Here is a 22,100-nt window from a genome sequence, read left to right on the forward strand (position 1 = left end):
TTAAAAAGAAACTAGAATAAATTCAAAGTCATCACACTACTGCAGGCTACATAACCCTGTGCGCAAGCACAAAGTCTGGATATATACAAGTGTTATTCTCTGAGTTTGATTTGCAAAAAAGAAAATCTACTCATCATTTTTCAGTATGCTTCGTAGATATCTGCATTATATCCACTTTAGGTGTTGATGTCACTTTAAGAATATGCCGAGCGAAGAAAAGCCTAGCTTCTTTAGAGAATGAGGAGGGTTGACTGAAGTCAAATGGAATTCCACCTGGCACAATGGCTAAAAGATTAAGCGCCTCAACACCACCACATTGAGTTTGGTTTGACATCAGCAGATGTCTCAAAGGCCTATGGAGAAGAACCTCATCTCTCTCTCTCTCTCTCTCTCTCTCTCTCTCTCTCTCTTGCTTTTGACTTTCTGAAGTCAAAGCTCAAACTAGCTGGGGTGGGTTGGCTCATATTTGTGGCCTAGTATGATCGCCTCCACTTGATGTCCCTCTCTTCCTTGATAGTTGATGCAGACCTTTGTGCAGAGATTACTCAGATTCCGTTGATCACTTCGTCTAATTTTAGAGAAAAGAAAGCCTCTCCTTTGCTATTCACAAAGTTAATCTGGTCAGCATCGTGTCCCCCACAAAGTTCATTTCCACTCTCTGAAGGTTCTTTCTTATCCCAAGCTTTGGCATCAACATTTAGTGTTTGGTTGGCTCAAACTTGTAGTAACAGTGAAAGGCAACGCTTAATTCTCTCTTTCTTCTCTAATATTTCTAGGGAACGCAAACAAGTGAAAAGATGAAACAATAGTGTATATAAGGCAACTCATAACCAATCGTATATTAAATAATATAAGTACCTTCCTGGAATAGGAGATAGTGGTGCCAATAAAATTTGTAATATTCATTCAGATTACATTTTTGCAAAATGCAAATGATCTAGTGTTCTCAAATGGTTCCACAAAGTGTCCTTTTAATCAAGAAACTTCATACCCGTCAAGTTAACCAATAGATTTAGTAGCAATAAGAGTAAACAAACGTTATACTACATGCTGATCGATTGATCAACCAGCGCCAAACACTAGTCCAATTTTGGTAACAGCCCAATTTACATTCTTAATTGTTCAGAAGTTCACGCTACAAATATATGCACGCTATCAATATTACATTAAGGAGAACTAAAAAGTGAAAGTACATGTCAATTGTCATCAAGCAGCAAAAACAATCCGGCCGAGCTGTCACGTAAAGATACATGGTGAACGATCAACTAAATGCACATGTTATGAACGCTTCCTTCCGTCACTAAGAATAACTCTCAAGATGATGATGCTGATGGGTTTGGAACATCAGAACATCCCATCCAAATTAAAACTAAGAACACTAGGACACAGTCATTAAAATTCCTGAACCGAAAAACTTATATAGACGACTGTTGGCATGCATGAATACAAGTTAAATTACAACACGAGAGCTTCGTTCTCCAATTGCACTCAGACGAATTCAAGTCATCCCAAAACCCTCAACATGAGAGCTTCGTTCTCCAATTGCACGTTCAGACGAATTCAAGTCATCCCATAACCCTACAAATTGGTTTACATAAATTAGACCCTTCGCATTGTCGAATTCTTTTGCTTAGTTTCGATGACATTAGGGTAGAGGCAACGAATGGAAAACAGATTCATCCACCTCCAAATTAGCGTAAACAGTCAGCAGCCACATGACATGACATGAAAGCATAAACCAGGAAGGACATTGGGTAGATCACCAGCAGATGAACGGTTGAACATGTGGATTTGTCCCAAAGACACCAGGCACCCATCTCATTGAGAACAATTATCATCGTTGTCTCTACAAAAAGCTTGTTCCCAGGGAAAGATCATTTAAATTGGAAAGAATCTGTGAACGGGTAGTCCCGATTTGATGCGCTATTTCCAGTTGTTCCTCCAGAGGCAACAATTCATAACTGAAAGTTGCAAGAAAATGATGGCAGGTTAGATTGAAGGGAGGAAAAATCCTGGATATTAAAAAAACACCACTTCTGCTAACAAGCATCCTCTAAAAAAGAAAAATTTACATGCACAGAACATCAAAGTCAAAGACTCTTGAGAAACACACAGCTTTTTGAGGGACCGACAAAGAATAAAAATAAATAATAAATAAAAAGAGAGAAAGTTGTGTCCATTTTTTTTTCCTAACAACACCTTTTCTGACGGTTGCAAAAAAGGATGTTTAGAAAAAGTAGTAGGATAATCGACAGTCATACATGGAAACAGGAACACTCTAGACAATCTGTCACATGGACTATGAACAGCTCTTGTTTATATATTTCACATTCCTTCGTATTCTGTTATTTCGTAAAATATGACTAGACTACCTAGAATACTTACAGTTAACCCACAAATTAGTACCTCTATCTCAGGTGAGAGGAAAAGAGGGGAGGCAAGTCGCCAGTGGCCAAGGTGGCATCTAATTCTAGTTGTCAGTCGCTCCCAAGGCTTTTACTTTTAGCTGGATTGGTAAGATCGGTAGTCTGGTAGAGACAAGGGAAAAAGTAGAATTTTCACCCTACTTCTATGAGAAAACTAACAGAAATATGAATTGAGAAGTAAAGTAATGAATTTGGAAGGGAAAATGGAAGATATGAAGAATTCTACTGTAAATTTAGAAATAGTATAGATTTGACAGTTATGTCGGTGAAAAAGCCTAATTGAAAATTCACTTAACAGCTTTTAAATTTCAACTTTAACAGAAATAGATACTTGAGAACACTTAAAGAAACAGTACTAACATATAAAAAACTTACCAAAACTCTCCATCCAGAAAAGGACTATATTCTATCAGGCAAGGATCATGGTAGATATGGAGAGGTATACTTACTGGGAGAGAAGCTCAAAATCGACCATGTTATCAGGGCCAGGACGATGTGCCTTTCCATTTGAGTGAAATTGTCGGAATGATCTAGGGTTCAATCCACACACATGAGGAACAGCATCTACTAATCTCTTTTGTAAGGTCTGAAGTCTGCGGAAAGTGAGCTCCTCTAGTGGTGCAACACAACCAATACTCCCATCTAGAGTACCAAATAAAAGGGCAAAACGGTTGGTCTTATCAGACCCTGGTGCTCCACTTGCTCGGTCAGAGGATGTTGGTAGCATTTGCAACCTTAAAAATTTTGTAATATGTGCTCCGGCATGGAACTCTGCTCTTGATAGAAGCTTCTGTCCTTTCCAACTCTCCAACATTTTCGGTGCATAGTAGAATATCTGCATTGTTAGATAAATTAGAAATGCATATACAGAGCACAATTTTTTCATAAATAATGATTAAGAATCCATGTTCTGGAAATGTGTTTCCATCAATCTTAAGACATCATCATTATAAAGGAATAATTTCCACTGATGAATTCAAATTCAATTAAAAGAATTAAATTCGTAAATCAAACAAAAGTATCTCTTGAACCAAATAATGATAACTTCTTAATCAAGTAATATCAAATTAATATTAAAACATATTCAATTAATATCCACAGGACATTCTTATTCGAATTTGGATAAATTCGGAGAAGAAAATTGTAGGATTCAGAGATTTTTAATGAATAGAAATATGAATACAACTTGTTTCTGACCCTGACAATACCTCAACTACATCCTTTTTAAAATTGGTTTAGTTATAACCTTTCCTGAATACAGCGGTTTGGTTTGCAACTTTGCATTTAAGCTTGCCATTTTCTTTCTGTGCCTCAACAGATGCAATTTCCTACGTCAAATCTTTCATGTTCCAGTTTTATTCCAATCTAGTAAACCTTTTGTCGTTTATTCTGATGAATCGCCAGGTAATATTCATGTGTAGATCAGGTAAAATTCATGTGTGAGATCAGGTACCTTGACAAACAAAATGTACCTGAAAGTACACGGCAAAGCAAGGCTTTATAAAGTACACTCATTATTGGTCAGTGCAATCAATATCACAAGTCTTGCGTCAGAAACACACAGTTCTTAAGATTCATAGGATGGTGTGCATGTTTAATCGTGTGTTATGGAATATAGGGAAAGGTAGGTCAGCAAAAAGCATAAAATCTCACATTTTTAGAGTAATCAGGTTACTATAATATCTAAAAACTCCATGATTGTAACGAAATTTATCACGAACTATTACATGAGACTTGCAGAGCTAGATGAGTAGATGAAAAGGTGTTAATCATTTTCTGCTACTGATTAACATAAGTGGTAATAGGCTAAGGACTTCAAGGTTATAAAATGGGGGTTCCACAGCATAATTGGTAGAACTAATGACTACTGGTCTTTCTATATAAAGGAGACTGAAAAGCATAGACATGAAAATATGAACTAACTTGCGATACAACCATATGATACATAGAGTACACCATTTTGTTCCTCAATACCAAGATATACTATATCATTCATTCTGGAGCATATTTGTAGGACAAATTTTCAAAACCGACCTGTTTTGAAACTTATTCTCAAAAAAAGACCCGTTTCAGATTTAATTTTAAAAACCGACCCAGTTCCAGTTTCAACCTTAGGTTGGTTTTTGAAAAAAAAGTTCCTAAACTTCACGAGAGTTGAAGTCCCATGAAGTATTTTACATAACAAAACTTGACCTGTGAAGTTTTGTTATGTAAAAAACTTCACGGGACTTCAACTCCCGTGAAGTTTAGGAACATTTTTTTCAAAAACCGACCCAGTTTCAGCCATGAGGCTGGAACTGAGTCGGTTTTTAAAATTAAATCTGAAACGGGTCCTTTTTTAGAATTTTTTGGCGAACAAGTCGGTTTTTGAAATTTTGTCCCATATTTGTAAGATGAAAGGAATTTGCTAACTCCATTCCACATTAATAAGTCATCATCTCAGAATGTAGAGCATGTGGATTCCTATGACTGAGGAATGAAAACTGGTATCCTACAAGCTTGAAGAAAACGATGAGATAAATAATCAAACTCTCCATAAAACCATAAAGCATCCCAATAATATTCACCTAACGACCTAATCTCAACGAGCAATGGCTATTAATACCTGATCATGTAAAACTTCTCAATGGCTTCACACATGTTTGCAGGTCATGACTCTAAAACACGGTTTTATTTTCAAATATTTAGACAGCTTGTTTGGGGTTCAATGTTGCGCTTGCCTAGGCGTAGGCTACAAGATAGCTGCTTGAATGTTGCCCATGCACTCGTTCTAGTCGATTTTAATCCTACAAAATGGAAAAACCTGGCTCAAGCCCTAACCTGACCCAACTTAAAACTCCTCTAAAACAGAAAAAAATCCCAACTCTGCCTCCAACCCTCTCTCATCTTGCGCCTCAGTCTCCACCTACCTCACATCGCCCTCCTCTGCCCTTCGTAGCCCTCCGCCTCCGAAGGTCAGGTAAGTCCAGTGACTTCTGCTTTTTTTTTTAATATTTTTTCTTTCTTTCTTGTCTTTATTTTCTTTTCTTTTTTCTGTCCTCTCATTCTCTTTGTCTATGAAATACTAATTAGGGTTTAGTTTACTGATTTGCAACATTTGTTAATAGGGCTTAATGTTGATTTGTCCCTAATTAGGGTTTTTATTTTAGTTTAATTTACTTGAGTTTAGTTTCATTTTGTTCAATTTTGTTGTAATTTTATTGTTTAGCTAATTAAGAACTTATGTTAAGAATTAGTGTTAACTTCTGTTAAATTAAGAACTAAGTTACTTTAATAGCTTTAAATAAGTGATTAAGTGTTGTAAACTTGTAATTGTGTTTAATTAAGTTTAGTTAAGTAACTAAGTTCATTGATTTGTAGTAATGTGGTCTAAGTAACTGAGTTCATTGTATTGTGTTCAGTTAACTAAGTTAGTTTAATTGATTAAACTAATGTCGTTCATTGGTAGCTTAGATTCTTTAGAATTGTTTAAGTTAATATAAATGTACTTTAATTTACAGTTATCTATGAATTTAACGCGCTTATTATCAATTATTATAATTAAAAAAAAAAAGGAAAACCGCCTAGGCTGCCTAGAGCTTGCTGAGACCTTGGTGGGGTTTATAGGATCGTCCATACCCACTTTGCAATCTTGGCTTACTTCTACCGGCAAGTTCTCTCTCCCACTAATTGATAAGAAGTGAAAATCAAGAATCTACTCCCTTATCACTACTGTGAACACAAAGACAATGACGGCAGAACGTGCAGAAGATTAATGCTTCTAAATACCTACCTACCTCAATCTTTTTTAAGGAATGTCCACCATATAATGGAAGACAAAAGGAGATATCTGGTTATGCTTTCAACTCATTTCAGGATGCTCATATTCTAGAAATTTCAAACTCCTAGCATTGATGAGCTTGAATTTGAAGTCATTGTTGTAGAAAAGTGAGAATGCTGTGCATATTTGAAGCAGTGATGTTTAAGGTCGCTAATTTTCATAATAATTTTTATATGCTGAATAACAGAAAAAATCTGATAAGTTCTAAAGACTGTCATATCTACGTATATATTCCACACGCCGGGCTCAAAACAAATTGATTATGATGGGGACGGGTTCATTTTAAGAAGCAATGACATGGACGGACAACCGTCAGTTTCCTAAAGAGTAAACGAGGACACAACAAGATACCAGAATTTATATAAAACAAGGAAGATGAAAGTGCATATTTACATATACACGCTGACATATCTGTGCATCCAAAAAGTTGAACAATATAATTGCTAATAATGCAATAACAGAAGTGTGGGAACGCTGTCCATAATTGAAGCAGTAATGTTTAAGACTGCTGATTTTTGTAATAATTTTATATGCCGAATAACAGAGTAAATCTGAATTTCTAAAGACTGTCATATCTATGTATACATTCCACATGAAGGGCTCAAAACAAAGCAATTATAATGACACGAAAAAATGGACAGGCGACTGTCAGTTTGATTAAAGTGTAAACGAGGACACAAAAATAAGATGCTAGAATATATATAAAACAAGGAACATGAAAGTGCATATTTACATATACATGTTGACATACCCATGCATCCAAAAGTTGAAAAATATAATTTGCATGAATCATTGAAGCCAAAGGGCCGAATAAGTGTTGGGGTCTGGGACATGTTTCCACGCATCCAACACAAGTACAGCTTCATGATACTGTCATGTTTATGCAGAGGGTTTATGCATATCTGTATGCACTTTAATTTATGGAATACTGCTCTGAATATGGATAATGATTATCTATATACAAAACATGTAAGTATATTATGTCTACAAACACCAAACCAAACATTAGAAAAAGCATGTATTTTAGAATATTAACGTAAGAGAAGAACCACAGTTGTCTGGTATGAAAAATTATGAAACATGTGACAGTAAGAATCTGTCCAGGGCAACAGCAAATGGACAACTATTGGTGAAAAACTTGAAAGGATAAATATTCATATACATGCTATTATACTCAATACAAAGGTGGATTGGAGTCTCCATAAAACGTAAATTCAGATATCTTCAAGATCTTCCATGTCAGTATATGCTTCCAGACTCAAATGTCTTGGAAGTTGGAAGTAATACCTATGAGTAGTTCTGCAATATATGTGCATATCCATGATCACCAAACTAAGGACACAGTCAGATTTTATCCAACCCTATTCATGCTGCCACCTATGCTTCTGAGGTGATACTCAATATCAAGGCCAAAGAAACTCCTGAGTTTTGGCCAATCTTCCAGAGTAACCTTCTTATGTTAAAGTTGTCCTCTGTACCTAACCCAGAAAAGGCTAAAATCATGGCAACAATGATGACGATGCCTTATCTCAAGGTTCATATTTGTAGAGAATGATTCTAAAGTTACGCTGAAAGAAATTGAATCTTCATTTGCCTTCCAGTAGAAAGGTCGGAAGAAATTGAAGGTGCATAAACCTTTCTAAATGAGAAACACTTTCAACAGATAAGGTGTGAAGTACAATTAATGGATTTATAACAGAATACACAGCTAAAGATGCAACAACACAAATTTCCAGAACTCTACCTGGATATTCTTCTGATCATCTGAAACAACCAGGCTAAGTGTACTTCCGTCGATCAAAAACTCTGTTGCAAAACAGTCTAGCGAGCCAAAATCTTTGGCCAACAAACTTAATTGAGCACCTTGTTCTTTCCAGTTGAGGAAGTATATACTTTTGTGAATATCACCCAAAAGGATAAAATTTTTAACCTAAAAAATAAAAGGGTACCATTAACAAATCATTAAAAGCAAATTAACAAATGTAAGCAACTTGAGAATGCAAGAGAAAATTATAACTAATAAACTAACAGACTATTGTAACTTGTAAGTATTCTAAAGGAGAAGACATGTAAGGCCTCGTCATAGGTACAAACGCAGGAAGTAGACTTTCCCTTCTTTCAATGCAGATGCAGTAAGGGTGAAGTTACTCTAATCAAGAGTTAGATAACTTCCACAAAACTGTGGAGTCTGTTCTCCCTCTCTTTCATGAAAAGCAGGAAGTTTTTGGGGAAAACTATTTGAAAATGCCTGTTTCCCCTTGACAAAAGAAGTTCGGGAAGTGTTTTGCAAAAGTTGGCACTAACTTCTGCAAACTCTGCTAATAAGTGGGGCGTCAATTGACATGTTACACGGCACGTGTAATCACAATTCACAAATGAGGTACATCATCCATATGATATAATTAATTTTTTACTTGTACCACGATATGTTGTGTGTTTTGCATTAATTGACAGCAGGCCAGTTAGTTGCATTCTTATACAAATATCAAATGGCTGTATTAAAATCTTATGTTCTTAGAAGTTATGATTGTCACTACCAGAAAAACTCATAGAAGATAAAACTCCAAAGACAAAAAAATTGGTATTTCTTGTAATCAGTAGTTAGGAATTACAAACAAGCCAAGGGACATATTTCCCGGGGATCCTGTGAAATAATATCAGTACGTGTGCAAAAACTGAACAGGAAAAATCTGGGAGGTAATAGGTTGCAATAATGTACGCACTATATTCAAGCTCACGACATGCAAAGGAGCATCGTAAAAGGCAACACCAACCAACTCTGAACCTGTCCACTTGTGCAGGATTATTTTTGGTCCAGATGCAATCAGCAAGTGACCCTGAAGAGATGCTAAAGCTGAGATAGCACCCTTTAGTTCTTTAGAGTAAACCTCTGATACCTGTTTAGCGGGGAAAAAGCAAGAGCATGTTAGCAATTTGAATAAAAAAATAAGCTAGCGGCAAGGACAAATGAAAATTGAACGAGTAGAATTTGTTTACCATACCAGATTTTGGAGATTCTCACTATTTCTGCCAATAGAAAACAGAAGAACTCTTCCTCTAGCAGCTATATCCTCTCCTTGAACATAAGCTGTTCCGATGGCCAAAAGGCTTTCATTTTCCTTTGTTGTTGAATTCTATGGATACCAGAGCAATGTGATCATATATGGGTATATTCACGTAGAAACTGATAATAAATTAAGGAATTACATTTATAATAAGATGAACTTACAAGCAGCGTGACCATTCTCACAGTGAGAGCATTTTCAGAAGTTTGCATTGGAATTGTAGCTTTTGGTTCCCAATGTCCTCCGGACTTCTCAGGTTCAAAAATTCGCACCTCAAATTCATCTATACAATAATTGTTCTGTAGACCATCAGAACTTACTGTGTCCTGGTCCATCTGATTGCCACTATCTTGATCAACTAATGAAGATAACACTTGACTAAGGGGTCTGACAACCTGCAAATCTCCAATCAGATGTATACGGTATACCAAGGAGCAAATTATAAGACCAGGGCAGCATTGTTTAACAAAATCTCAAGGAAAACTGGCTCAAAGAAAATAAAAGTAAAGAAAAAGAAAAAAGACGAGTAAAAAAAGGAAAATGTTCTCGTCCTGTCTGGTCATAGGTAATGCATAAGGATCTAAAACATCCAGGTGAGTCCTCTCCTCGCACACCCACTTTCAATGAAGGCTAAGGGAAAAGAGATAGAAGACCTGTTGCATGGCAACTTGGAAGAGAAGTTAGTAGAAAGTTCTGAGTTCAGCCAAACCAGATAACTGTAGCAGTAATTTAGGAGTTTGCATCCTATGACAGAAGGGCAGGTTCTGAAAACCAAAAGAGAAAAACCATCCATCCCTTTTAAGTAGCAGACTGTTCAAGTCGGTTTGCTAGACTGGGATTTCATCTCAAATAGAGAGAACTCTCTAGCTCAATTTAGCAGCCTGTTCAAGTCAGTTGGGTAGACCACAATCTTTGAATTCTGCCGAAGTAAGACAGTACTTCAGCTTTCTGATCTCTCTGAATTTTTTTTAATTGGCTATTAAGACTAAATTAACAGGGAAAAGTGGTCAGCAAGAGTACGCAACTAAAAGATTATATTTTGGAGGCTTAATTGAGTACTATTGTGAAGATTCCCTAAGAATTAGGTCCAAGCAGAATCCTAGTTGGTGAGAAGTACCATATAGAAATTAATGATGGTTGTAACTAAAACTCCAAGATTTTCTTAAGAAGCAATAAAGGAAACCGTAAGGAGTTCTCATTTAATCATTAAAATCCTACTCCCTTTTCTCTTGCAAGTATTCTCTCTTGTAAGTATCGAGTTACAACTTACAACCTTAAGAAGAATTCTTCGACCATTTCATTCCTTCCGTTAGTTTCAGTTACCCTATTTACCACTCCATCATGAATCATAATAATAGTTATATTATCTTCAACTTTACTTGTGCATCATGACCATCAGAATTAAAAAAAACACAGATGATCAAGTTCAGAAGTGTGTATGCGGGGTCATATGTCTGTATGATCAGATGATCTCAACAGGACAATCAACCGAAATCATGTGCTCATGAAGTGTTATCAGCACGTGTCTACGTATATTGAAGGGTTAGACATGGAAACTTACAACATATACATGCATAATATTTGAAATAGATTTACAAAAACATTCTTCAGAATTTTTTATGACTAAAAATAACAGAAAGAATCACTTTATAATAATAAGAATGCAAGTAATTGTATCTAGAAAAAGTTATGTCACACCATCATGATTAAGAAACATCAAACATGCATCCAAATAAAAAAGACGATTTTGTCTTTTGAGACTGGAGACACCTAATAAGAGAAGCTTATTGTATCACCAACTCTCCAACAGTTTTCCCCTCTTCAATAGTTTAAAAAAACTGTGAAAAAGACTTCCTTCATAACCTTCATACGCTCACTAGCTATCAAGTACAGAACTACTTACAGGAACTGAAACTATGACTGGATACAGGCTCTTTTCCGCAAAATAGGTGACTTGATGCGGTGTTCCCCTCAACGGAATCTGTAATGAAATGAAAGTAAACATAAATTTTCCCTAAAACTTATAAATTTTAAGGTAAATATTCAAATAATAGATGGAGAAGAAAATAGCAAAACCCACCTTCTGAACTGGCCAGTAGTTATCATAGTTGCATGCAGATGGCAATTGGCATATTTTCAAATAACCCTAAAGCAGAAATTTTTTGTGTCAATCTATGTATGAAGAGTTCCAGAGGAAATAAGCCAGATGGTCCTCCAAGAAATGATGTTAAAGCAAATAATACCTGTGATGTGACATATATCAGTCCATGATTACAATTTACATTGTGCAGAACAGTAAAGGCAACGATTGAGCCGTCACAAAGCTGCAAAAGAAACAAAAATTAAATGAATGGTCATTTCATTTCTACATTGGAAAGTGACAGGAAAAGAAAAGAGTAGAGTATGCATGCCTGTGGATGCACTCTAAGTCGTTCTCTGCAGAGCATAAACCAAGCTGGTCTTGACCCTGTAAGAAATAAACCCTGATAGCCGCCAACGTTCTTAAATATTGTAATTCTTGGACGTACAGTAACATTCGATGAATCTTCTTGTATATTAGTGTCTATAGAAACACGTTGAAACCTCAGATTTCTCATTCTTGATGTGCCAGTACTGTTCATATTACTTGAACTATGTGGGGACAGTGCGTCTTCGGCTTTTGGTGCATTTTCCTGGCCCTCGTATAGATAAGCATGATAAGAAAGCATTGTCCCATCATTCAGTATCGCAAAAAGAAATGGTCTACTATACTGACCAGACCATCTTTGCATAACCAATTCCATGACCTTCAAGTTTTGTGTAGGTTCCTTTTTTATTGTCTCTTCAAAATTCCTGGGTTTTGTTTTTTGAGGAACAATACACATATCCATAAGATGGGACTTGCCAGACATGAATTTATCTACAGAAAAAACAGATCTAAAATTTGGCACATCGAATATTTCAAGTATTCCGCTTTCATAGCAAACCAGACAATATATGTCACCCTGATCGGGATATGATCCATCACTTCCATCAATTGCCTCAGCAATTCCAGTAGAAAGCCATGCGTCGCTACTTGCCTTGCGGAGCCATGGTTCAGGTCCTTTATCATGATAAAGGGTACAGGCAGAAATAGGGTCTGTTAAACTCGCAAACCTAGCTGGGACATTAACAGAGACTGTACAGGTGGATGTGTCTGCAAAAACAAGTTCTGAAAATTAAATGTCTGCAAAAAGGTGGAAAAAGCAGTGTTCATAACTAGAAAATGGATAAGAAATAGTACTTTCTAAAAAAATATTTTTACCAAAATAATATCATCCGGCACTGCACCTAGCTAAACTAGCCACGTTCGGAATACCATAAGTAATGAAACGTAATTCTTGAAGATAGTTGCCTATGATATCGTGAATACATAGAATACATTGTATGTATGCAGGAGAGACCATAAATAAGTAACCATGCTTATAAATCGTTTTTATGGCCAGTAAACAAATTTTAATTGGCTGCAATTCCTAGATAATCAGATCTCCGAATGACATCTAGTACTAGCACATGAATGGTTCAATGGATAGGTGGCCGCTCTCATGTCAAGCCCAATAAAGAGATTCATATGGCTGATTTGAGATGAAAAGCAATCCTAATGAGTCAGAAATCTTAGGATTCAATCCAAAAGAAAATTATACACAAAAATCAAATAAAGATCGTATGAAAGGCTGATTACTTGCAAGTAGCAATCTCCATTCTCCCTCTCTTTTACCATCCTCTTAACCTTTTATATTGTGGCAGCTTACTGTGCCAATGTACCACAGAATTAGCAAACACTTTTGCCTACAAGTGGGAAAGGTGTAGCTGATGCAAACAATTAGAAGAACTCCAGCTGGCTAATTGGATTTAAAGACTGTAGCTGCTGTCCTTGAAGAACTCTAGCTGGCTAATTGGATTTCAAGGATAAATCTAAAACGGGAAGTGCAGCGTATGATTTCATTTGCCGACAACTTATTACCAACCTGTTTCTTCCCAAGTAAATATTTATGCTCTATTGACCATTGCTTCTCTTCTAAACCAACTCAAAGAAGCTCGTCAATAAGTTAAACTTTTAGATTATGAAAGGATCATTCCCTTTTGCATTTTGATATGTTTCCCAGAGAAAAATGAATAGTAGAGCATTAAGTCACTAGACAATAACCAAATAGCCAAAGCAAAGCCTTTTCCCAAATTATCTTTAGTTGGAAAACTAGCAGAAACAGAAAAGAAAATATTTTTATAAGAATACATGATGTGGCTGATACAAAGTAATTTCATCAAATTTGTATGTGTATGATTTTTATCAATATATAGAGTTGACACTATATTAAATATACTCAACAGCTCTAGACCAGTGAACATCTTCAAATGCACAAGTTCAGCACGTAATTGATGCAATTAAAGCTAAAGAAAAATGATTTCAAAGGATCCCTAATCCACTTTTCAATAGGGGGCTCTGTTTAGACATCTGCATGACCTAGTCTTTAGATTAACCTAGAAGCATCAAATATGCATTCTGGGCAACAACGAATTGAGGCTTCTGTAGTTCATTTATGCCATTAATTTAGGAGACCTGTCATGGTCAGCTAAAGTTTAAGAAAAATATGCAAGAAATCTTGGTGTTGTTTATCAAAATGAATCTGAGCATGGCCACGTTGAATGCTACCTATTAAGAAACTTAATAACATTGGGTAACAGAGGACTCCCCATAGTAGTGAAATAGCCTACACTACATCACAACACGACTTTTAGTCAATCAAGATGCTAACAAAATAAACTAAAATTAAGGTTACGTTTGAACAACAAAGGTGAAGATAGACATGAAGATGAGATCCAAATAAAGATTTGCTTACGTAATTCAATTTAAACAAAAGACTCAGAAAAGTTCGTATTTCAGATGCTTAATCTACAACATCAGGCAAGCGCTAACTAGTATAAGACACGCTATAGAATGAAAAGGTAAATCCAAAAGGATAGAAATGATCATCAGCGCAAACAAAGAAATGGAAAATTTATTAGCTCTTTACTCCTTGTGCAATTCCACAGCTTTTAGTCAAGTACTGGAGGTTCATTATCTGCAGAAATCCTTAAACTATTAATGTAAAGGTTAAAATTGTGAATTTGCGTGATGTATAGTGAACCTTTCATTCTATCTTTCATTCTATCCTTCTTTCTTCTTTTCCAAAATGAGATCGCTCACAAAATTCAGTTACCTCAGAGTAAATAGTGACTGAGAATGCCAAATTTTAAATAAAGAACCTAGGTGGCCCAGTGATGTAAATATCACCAAAGCCAAGTCACCGTTCTAAGATATATCATTGATGCAATTGATGACTTAATAAAATTACTGAATCATGAACCACAAACGATTACTTATACATTTTCAGTCATTATATACGAGAAGCTGTCAGTGTTCTCATCATTATCTAGAAGCCATATCAGAGAAAAGAAAGGACAATCCACCATGATCCCATTACCCACAACACACACACACACACACACAATCACACACGTACGCACGTTGACGCCCATATCCCCAGTAAAATCTTTAAAAAAGGGAAAAGAAGGTTTTTATTTACTTTTCTCTATTCATCAGTAAATGTGAGGTTGCAAGCTGTAGCACATAAGATTTGAAATTGTGGTATTGATTGTAGTTTCCTCGTCTTTATTGATATCATTATACAGGAATTTGACAATCTCATTTCAGAATTATTACTATCTAGATGATATCAGAGCTTAGTTTCAAGTTTTCTACTCATTCTTTTCCTCTTTCATGTTTCACAATAAAACACTAAGTAACCCGTTTTTGATATTTCAAACCTCAAACCTTGTTCTATATTACTTTGCTATTAACCAATGTCAGCCGATATTACTTGTGCTTGGGCAGTATCAGTTGTATAGGTGTTTTGGTTGTGTTAAGAGTATAAAACTATGACCCTTGACCCTAACCACAAATTCTAAGTTTTGGTGTAGCAGAATGGACCTTTAACCAGTTGGATCATATCAACACGAGTAAAATCCAGTATGAACTGATGTAATACTGGTTCCGCCCTACACTTCAAACCTTGGAAGCATGTAAATGGACCAGAGAACATGTAAAGCGTGGCTGACAATGAACGTAAGCAGAATTCCCTATACTTGACTATACCAACCAATACAATCCCATTTATTTCTGGTAGGACAGTAGGATCACCAATGTGCGACCCCCCCGCCCCCCCACAAAAAAAAAAAAAACAAGTTCCAACCCCCAAAAAAACCTCCCGTCTTTCATTTTCTTGATTAGGATAATAGGAACATGAAAAATGCAGTTTCAAAAAGAAATGGAGAAAACATAAGAGAACTACCAATAGCACACTACAAATTCTGAAATGACTCATTTACGAAAGCTACAGACATAAGAGAACTATAATTGATAATACCTCCGGCGAGCAATTGAATGCTCCCATCAGTCATTTTCAGTAAGACATAGGGATCGGCTATAGAAACAGATGATACTGTTGAAGGCTCTGAATTAGAAGCTGATGAAGCTGATTCAGAATTATTCATGGCGAAACTCAACTCCTGTGTCATATAAGAGCCATCAAGAATACGAGCACCACGTGCAAAAATCTGGACAACTCGACGCCTGGAAACACATACAAAAAGGATAATTTAGGCATAGCTAATTCTCGGCTAATTTACTAATAATACACATAAGCTTATTAGATCAAATATCCACAATCTACACATGAAACTATCACACCGAGGTTAAAATGAAGAAAAACAATGAAAAAAATCCAGCTACACAATAATATAATACAACATAAAGAAAAGAGAAAATAATTATGTGTTGCACAAAATTAGAAGCATCCCATCATTATAACACTAAGTAAATGATTTTGTAAAAAAAAAATATTCCACATTCAATAATGGATGACTACTAATGTAATCTTATATATATTCTAAAATTGCTACAACATCAGTTATACCTGTGTACTGCAATATAAGTTTTCATCAAAGCCTGGTATAAATGTCACAAATTGTTGCAGAACGCATGCTAAGCCTAGCTAATCGTCCTTACTTTTTTTAAGATTAAAAAAAATATTTTACCTGTTTAACCCTCATGATACTTAGAAATCAATACTTCAATCTGAACTGCTGAAACTTAGTACCATTACTTATATTAAGATTTTGAACCGTGCTCAAGAGTGATCTACTGTGACATCTGTCAAACCTCAAGAGCTCTCTTTTAGTCATAGATAGATTGTATGATTCCTGTTAGTTTTAGCGATCCTCTTAAGGCACCTGGTTCTATATAAAAATGGTAATGCCAATGTTACAGAAACCGCTAGGCGCCACTAGGCTCCAAGACTCCAACCCACCACCTAGCGCCCAGGCGGCCGCCTAGATGGATTTCTTTTTTCTTTTAACTGGAGGTGAAGGAAATTTTTCTGTAAGGTTAGAGGAGGTGGAGAAGATGTTTAAAGTCCATGGAGGAGGCCAGGGAGGTTGAAGGACATGGCGGTAGTTGAGGAAATTAGATGACAAAGTAAGCTTTACACTCTGCTTAACGACCTCATGCTCCCTTAGGCGCTCCCAAGATCTAGGCGGGTGGCCTAATTACTGCCTAGGTCTAGGCGGCAGTCTAGGCAGATGCCTAGACTACTTTTTAAAACTATGGGTAATACCATGATGAGAATTTACAGATATATTTTATGTTCTAACAGTTCACATGTTTAACATCCTATCTAGAGTTGAAACCCTCGTTTTTTGGATAGTATTCTTCTCTTTTTTTCCTTCAAATTTACTTCAATTGAATTACATTTGGACCATCTCCAGCACGTGCTACTGTAGGAGAACTCCAAATTATGATAAAAGTTACAAGGATACATTAAACACCATGTTACCCAGACACTTAAACACCAGTTACCTGGACACTTAAACACCAGTTACCCGGACACTTAAACACCATATTACCGAAATTTAAACTTTTACATGAAGTGGTTACAACATGGTATTAAAGCACAGAGAAGATCCTCATTTCAACTCATCATCAACAATTTACCCATGGAAGCACAAAAAGACAAAATAAGAAAAAACATGCAACTATAAAAATTAGAGATAGCTCCCTTGAAAACTAACTGAGATGGTTTCGACATATGCTCAACGAAAAACTCCAGTAGTTAGGAAGAGTGGCAAGATAAGTTGTTTTCCAAATGATAAACAGGACTAGAATTATGGGGCGACAAGGACCAGCCATACACCGCACAAATGTGGGTCAATGAAGTTCAAATGATTAATACAGTCAGCAAATTAGCCAAGAACATGACACTAACAAGTAACAAGAGCTTAATGGGAAAAAAAGATTAGCCCAAAATTTTGGACTAAGGGTGTTTCTTGAGGTACCATGTAAGTTATACAAGCATTTTCTCGAAAAAAAGATTGTTTCTGTTTATTACTTTTACAAATTGATAGTGAGTGCACTCGCACCTGAAAACCATTTGATAAGAGTTTTAGGATAGCAGGCCTGAAATTTGCAAAGTACTTGGTCCTGAGACCCAGTTCATATGCTAAAGGAACTTAACAAACTAAGATTTTATAACTGCGTACATTTCAGAACACCTCCCTTACCTTGGAGCGTGTCTCAGATAAGCCCGCTTAACTTCCAAAATGACGCAAAACCCCCCTCAAGTGTTGGAGTTCTGTAGAAAACCCCCTCTAACTTTCAACATTATTAAAAAAAAAGAACTACCGGCATTAACCACAATGTTAGGGGACTTTTCACTAGTGAATTTGTGGTTCATGCTTTTAGGGTTTTTTTGAAAAAATGTTGAAGTTGAAGGCGGTCTTCCGAGAACCCCAAAACTTAAGGGGGTTTTGTGACATTTTAAAAGCTAAGGGGTTTATCTGAGAAACACCCAAAGCTAAGTGAGGTTTTCTGAAATTTACCCTTTTATAGATTTAGATATATTAGTAATTGACTTTTGTCGCAAACAATAAAGGAAGATCAACAAGTTAACGGATCTGTGTTTATGATTTGAGATTAGTGGAAACTGCAGAAAGAAAATAGAAAGAAACCAGCATTCTCTTGCAGCATTCTTGCAGCATTAACTTCAATGTGAATGAATGCTGCTTAAGAAGCAGAGGCGTGCAAAAGCCATCCACAAAGTTTGACGGGGCCTCACCAGATACCTAATATCCCATCCTATTGTTTTCAGTTATTCATGCTCCCAAAGAATAAAAAGATGAGAGATTCTTTTATGTACTCTTCAAAGGAGATGGAAATAACTTAGGCAATTATTTGAAACCCCCTTCAAGTTTGATCACTTACTAGGAAACCCCCCTAACATTATATTTCACTACAAACCCTTCTGTTGAAAAAACTATTAAAACATATTTATATTCCGAAACTATCCTCTTACATTTCAGCTTTCTCTACAAGATCGACAAAAAAAACTGAAAATATACAAAGTAGAGACTAATATCAAAGGGTTCGAGAGATTACCTTGATCTTTGACTAATTTTTTCCCTGGCAACAGTTATTGTTGCTTGGGTTTGTGTGAAGAGAGTGGGGATGAGGTCTTGCAACTGAAGAGAGATAATCTAACACGGTGCTTTTATGCAACAGAAGTTGATTTTAAAAAGTTGGGGGGTAAGATAAATTAATCCATTCATTGATTGAATGAATCTCAAACAACTGGAGAGAAATCGTCCTTCTCCAGTACAAAGAGTCTTAGGACTTAGGAGCAGTCGTATATGTTTTGGACATTGATTTAAGGATCCTCTAGGGACCTAATCAAGTGGTAGAGCCCTGTTTCTTCAACTTAATTGTTGTTTTCTATTTTCTATTCTAAGGAAGAAGAGTAGCATTGTTGAGGGGTATTTGAGGAAAATATGCATAAACTAAAAGGGTATTGAGAGTTTTTTAAACAGCAGGGGGCTTTGTAATGACAAAACAACATTGGGGGTTACTTTAAAAATAAGCTATCCAAATAGAACTGACAACTAAAGATCCTGTTTCCATGCAGGTATACCAGTATAAATGGATATGTTGCATTATGAACCTAGATACTGCTTGCAGAAAACACAAGTTCCCAGCGTAAGCATGATTATAATATACGAGGGACCATTTCTCAATCTGACTTTAAAACATTCCTACTGGTTCACATTTGGGGACACTAAACCCCCATTGATCTTCCAGACAAGTTGTGCCTCTTTAGACACCACATCAGGTTCATCAGATAACAAGATATGCAATCTCAATATTAGTATCATTATCTGCTGACGATTTATAATATCAGTTGGGAAGTTTTGGAGAGTTTCAAAAGTTTTAGATAGCAAGCATCTGATGTGGGTATCTGGAGTTTTGACAGTTATGATAATTCACAAGCTTTCTACTTTTTACCTTGGTATTCGACTCGATACAACACTGTCAAATAATTTCTATTACTACAAATCTAAGATATCAGTATTGGCCAGTACTAACCAATATCAACCACTACTAGGTCTTATTAGCCAGTGTCATTGATATAGGTTGATTTTGGTTGAATCATGTTGACAAGTTTAAAATACTGGACAATAGGGTGGACAAGTATATCCGTCAATAATTTGGACCTTACATATACCACCAATGAAGTGTAAGTAGTACTTCGAAATGACAAATTATGAATCCACAAATTTAGATATAAGATGCAGCCATGCAGGATATCTGTACTAAATTGCGAACAAATTGAGGCAGATATGCAATTATGCAGTGAAGCAAGCAGTTCAGTTGGCGAAAGGGTAACCAGTTCAGTGTCTAACACATGGTAAGCATAGTTAAAAGATACCCAGTTAGTCATTCATAGTTCTACTTAAAATTAACGCATGCCATTTCACTGTGCAATTTCAGTACATTCATATAGGCAATAGTCCATTCAAGCTTTCTAAATAGCACTAGAAGCCTCACTTTCTGGTGCACTAGCAGTATCAGTCTTTCATATGCTAAAAGCAGTAGTTGAGCGCCTTTTCATAGTTAATTAGTTATTACGTGAAGACCCAGTATAATAGTCTTATATTGTGGAGTACATTATCCATATCTCGATCTAAAATTTGCTATGAACAGCAAAATATGTACAGGTAGTAATTTACGTCATTAAAGCCAGATATCATAAAATAAATTATTAAACTGAACTCTGCATTTATTAGAAGAATGTGTTACCTTCCAAATAAGTTTCCTGCAGCTATTGTACTGCCTTGAACATAATAGCCAACACTTTCTGTAACCTCTCCCAAATCATCAGCAGTCTCGAGGACCTACATTTAATAAAGGACAATCAAAAAAACCAGCATATCACTGAGAAGAAGCTAAATTTTAAGTATCCTAGCATACTGATGTTATGAACATAGGCAAATACTTCCAATGCCTTCTGCTTCTTAAGTAACAGAATACTGTCTATAGTTACAGATATGTAAGCATAGGCGTTTGTTTAAATATCCTATAGAAAAAGGAGCCCATAATTTGTTAAACGATCATAGGCAGGAAAAAGTTCAAAAAGACTAGCCAACAGTTTTCAATAAAATTGAGGCTGATCGCAGGGGATGTTTGTTTGCATGAAAGTGAAAAATGAAAGTGTGCAAGTGCCTCACTTTCAGCACTTCAGGTGTTTGTTTTATTGAAAGTGATTGTGAAAGTGTAGTGAAAAAAGTGGTCTACTTCAGCTTGAATGCATTTGGCTTCTTCTAAGAAAGTGTGAAGTTGTCATGAAAGTGAGAAGTGGTGACAACTCCACACTACAATACTAAATTTATTTAATTTTGTTAGTGATGCTTGCATGATTCAGATAAACAAATAAAATGATTTGCCGCATCATCTTCGCTTCTTTACACAATAATTTGTTTTTGCAAAAAAGCACTGTATTTCACTTGCATGCTTGACGTGCCTAAACTTTCACACTTGCAAAAATGTCTGACTTTCACACTTTCAATTCACTTTCGGCTTGCCAAATGCCCCCTCAAGGAGATTGACAACACCTTCATTTACATTTGAGACGATTTCATACTGAATGACAAAGAAGAGGATCACCTATGGCCACCAGGTCCATAATTCAACCTAATCTCATAAGTAAATCACTACTATATTTATCATAAAACACAACCTAAGCGCACAATTGTCCAAAAACCAGAAAGAACCCATGTTACAAGCATGCTTTCCTTGAATAAAAAATCAATCCCCTATAATTCATCTCAAATATAAACAATGGCATATATTAAATACTGCAAATTAAACATCATAATGAGTACTAAACATGATTGTGAGTTCAAAGTGAGCAATCGAAACCAAATAGGTTTGAGCCAAGTCAAAATTGCTGCTTCGAAAAAGGAAGCACAGAGGTGCAGAGAGGGGAAGTTGAATCCGTAAGGAGGCATGGAGGTTCATGACTATTACCACTAGGATAATGAGATAAAACTATCTACCCTCTGTACTAATTTACTTCACAAGTCCAATGATGGACAATTGTACACTCTGGCGCACTAGAGAGAAATTACAGATGTTCAAATAAAACAATTACATGAGAATTTGGTTTAAGAAAAAATCATCGTTTGTTTGTTCCCTTTCAGTTTAGACAGACACCCCATGGCAACAGAGACTGGAAGGCAGGCCTCACGCCTGTGAGGAAGATAAATTCTGACATGGAGGAAATCTCCTATTGACAACAGGGAAGTACACGTTCAGCAATATGACTAAAAGTAAAGCTGGAGAAAATATAATGGAAGAACTATTTAAAGGAAAGTCTTGTAGGATGAAAGAAGCAAAGCAAATAGCAC

At 36.0% G+C, this 22,100-nt stretch overlaps 1 protein-coding gene across 3 annotated transcripts in view; it reads right to left on the reverse strand.

The window, feature by feature from the left end:
* Positions 1,029 to 22,100, reverse strand: part of LOC109837079 (cleavage and polyadenylation specificity factor subunit 1) — a 58,216-nt gene continuing 37,144 nt past the window's right edge. For 2 of the 3 annotated variants that reach the window (XM_020405163.1, XM_020405164.1), the window contains exons 15-26: positions 20,494 to 20,588; positions 15,734 to 15,939; positions 11,723 to 12,486; positions 11,555 to 11,635; positions 11,392 to 11,457; positions 11,215 to 11,292; positions 9,476 to 9,706; positions 9,249 to 9,380; positions 8,970 to 9,143; positions 7,991 to 8,176; positions 2,876 to 3,261; positions 1,029 to 1,961 (exon numbers count right to left, since the gene is read on the reverse strand). In XM_020405163.1, the coding sequence (XP_020260752.1) occupies positions 1,847 to 1,961; positions 2,876 to 3,261; positions 7,991 to 8,176; positions 8,970 to 9,143; positions 9,249 to 9,380; positions 9,476 to 9,706; positions 11,215 to 11,292; positions 11,392 to 11,457; positions 11,555 to 11,635; positions 11,723 to 12,486; positions 15,734 to 15,939; positions 20,494 to 20,588 (2,514 nt within the window). In that variant the 3' untranslated portion in view covers positions 1,029 to 1,846. The remainder of the gene's footprint in view (positions 1,962 to 2,875; positions 3,262 to 7,990; positions 8,177 to 8,969; positions 9,144 to 9,248; positions 9,381 to 9,475; positions 9,707 to 11,214; positions 11,293 to 11,391; positions 11,458 to 11,554; positions 11,636 to 11,722; positions 12,487 to 15,733; positions 15,940 to 20,493; positions 20,589 to 22,100) is intronic. The other variant, XR_002246176.1, reaches the window with a different exon arrangement.

Source organism: Asparagus officinalis, chromosome 4, assembly GCF_001876935.1.
Source record: "Asparagus officinalis chromosome 4, Aspof.V1, whole genome shotgun sequence".
NCBI lineage: Eukaryota > Viridiplantae > Streptophyta > Magnoliopsida > Asparagales > Asparagaceae > Asparagus > Asparagus officinalis.